We start from the raw sequence: 2,452 nt of genomic DNA on the forward strand, positions 1-2,452 counted from the left end.
TGGCACAACGAGCTAACCGCTCTGCTACAGCGGTTCTGGGAGATGGAGGATCTTCCTCAGGCTCACCGCCGCTCAGATGAGGACATCGAGTGCGAGCGTGCGTTCGCAGACCACCGACGCGCCACGGACGGACGGTACATCGTGTGCCTCCCGCTGAAAGGCAGCGGTTCGCTTCTTCTTAGCGACAGTCTTATCCGTTCGCATGACGATTCCGCACCTCGAGCTTCGCGCTGCACTGATTGCCGCCAAGCTCCTGCGGGCCGCTGCCGACGAGCTACGCGTACCTGTCGACCGCTGTCACGCATGGTGCGACTCACAGATCGTTCTGCACTGGCTGCGTTCAGACAGGCCAACCAACAACGTGCTGATCGACAACTATGTCGCCCAAATCCAGGAAATCCTGCCTTGGAGCGTCTGGCGATACGTGCCGACCCAGTCAAATCCAGCCGACCTCGCAACCAGAGGTGCCGACATGACCGGCCTTCGCTCGCAGCGCACTTGGTGGGAGGGCCCCGCTTGGCTCGCCGAGGACGTCGATTCGTGGCCCCTAGACCCGCTCCCCGCACCGAACCAGCATTCATCCATCTGCTGCGTAGTGCAGCAGCTCGACGCTAGCTACCTCAAGCAATTATCCAACTTACGCATGCTACTAAGCTTCCTCGTACGCATTCGTCGATTCGTCCGGAGCCGTTTGGGCAGGGGCCCCGTGCTTTCGGTCGCTTCACCTCTTACGCCGACTGAACTCCACGACGCTTTTCTCGCGTGTGTGCGCCTCAGCCAGGAGAGATCATTCTCGGCCGACCTCCAGTGTCTTCGACGGGGCGAACGTCTGCGGAAGACGAACCCCTTGGTACCGTTAGCAGCCTTCCTCGATGACGACGGGATTCTGCGCGTCGGCGGGCGGCTCGAGCATTCGCCGCTGACCTACGAGGAGCGGCACCCGCCGATCCTCAGCGGCGCCTCTTCCCTCGCTTCCATGGTCATCGCCTGGGCGCACTCTCGGGCGCTGCACGGTGGATACCGTTTCACCAGTGCCTACGTCTGTAAGCGCGCTTGGCTCCTCGGTGGGCCCCGGCGGATCAAGGCTCACCTCCGCAGGTGCATCGTCTGCATCCGGCTGCGAGCGCGACCGGCGACTCAACTCATGGCCCCACTGCCGCCGTCTCGAGTCTCCCCTTCTCGTGCCTTTGCCTGCACCGGAGTGGACTACGCCGGCCCTTTTCATGTACTCTCCGCCAGAGGACAAGGAGTCCGGACCACGAAAGGCTACATCGCCGTTTTTGTGTGCCTCGCCACCAAGGCCTTGCACCTGGAGCTGGTCAGCGATCTCTCAGCTGCGTCCTTCTTGGGCGCCCTCCACCGATTCGCTGGACGCCGCGGTCGGCCCGGCAAGATATGGAGCGACAATGCGACTTGCTTCCGCCGCGCTGATGTTGAGCTGCGCGATGCCTTGTTGACAGCCGAGCTGGACTGGGGACTGGTCGCGGGCTCTCTCGCCGATCAAGGAATTGCTTGGAAGTTCATTCCACCGGGTGCTCCTCACTTCGGTGGCTTGTGGGAGGCCGCCGTCAAGTCAACCAAAAGTCACCTCCGGCGCGTCATGGGGTCACGCCATCTCACCTACGAGGAATTTTCCACGGTGCTCGTTGGCATCGAGATGTTAAATAGCCGACCACTGACACCGCTATCTGGAGACACCGGAGACCTCGATATTCTCACCCCAGGGCACTTCCTCGTCGGTGGCCCTCTTAACTCCATCGTTCTGCCCGCCCCCCCTGCGGAGAGCTTATATGCGCTCGCCCACTGGGAGCTCGTTCGGGGGGTCCGCGCCCAGTTTTGGTCCCGCTGGAGCCGAGAATACCTCAACACACTCCAACAGCGGTCAAAATGGACTACTCCTCGCCGGAACTTTATCGTCGGCGATGTGGTCGTCCTCCTCGACGCTACACTTCTGCAGTCCAGCGGCCGATGGCCGATCGGCCGTGTCATCAGCGTCCAGCCGGGAATCGACGGCTCTGTCCGCGCTGCTACCCTCAAGACGGCGACTGGCGTGTACGAGCGATCATTCACCAAGATGGTCTTGCTGCCTGTGTCAGCGCCTTCCGCGGCTCCACCGACTCCAGAAGATTTTCCCACCGACCCCGGTTTGGCGGGCGGCACGTAGTTCTTCGATCCAGGATCGAGGCGGGCGGATTGTTTGGTTTCACGCCCGAGCGCGACAGCTAAGCGAGGCGCTGCGTGCACTTCCGCCACGCTCACGGGCTTCCGCCTTGCCGGGAGCCGCCTCCAGAGATGAGTAGAAAGATTGCTAACGCCAATGCTACGGCGTGAGACAACTTTTTTCCACTGATCGGGGCGACCCGCCGCGGCCAGCCGTCGAACCAAGGCGCACATTTTTCGAGAGTGCGAGACTCGTATCGAAGAGCGTGCGCCTACAAGAAGAGAAGTGGAT

General features: G+C 61.9%; 1 protein-coding gene across 1 annotated transcript; it reads left to right on the forward strand.

Annotated features, from left to right (window-relative positions):
- The first annotated feature begins 202 nt into the window (after positions 1–202).
- LOC106643860 (uncharacterized) lies at positions 203–2,164 on the forward strand. The gene has a single exon (XM_014359144.3). It carries the CDS (start codon positions 203–205, stop codon positions 2,162–2,164), a length of 1,962 nt encoding a protein of 653 aa, XP_014214630.3.
- The last annotated feature ends 288 nt before the right edge of the window (positions 2,165–2,452 follow it).

The sequence above is a fragment of the Copidosoma floridanum genome, unplaced genomic scaffold, assembly GCF_036245765.1.
Source record: "Copidosoma floridanum isolate Cflo_tuat_1 unplaced genomic scaffold, Cflo_Japanese_pri ptg000007l, whole genome shotgun sequence".
NCBI lineage: Eukaryota > Metazoa > Arthropoda > Insecta > Hymenoptera > Encyrtidae > Copidosoma > Copidosoma floridanum.

Bases quoted from the DNA above. Each gene is read 5' to 3' on its own strand.
- LOC106643860 (XM_014359144.3), top strand. From the start codon at position 203: ATGACGATTCCGCACCTCGAGCTTCGCGCTGCACTGATTGCCGCCAAG.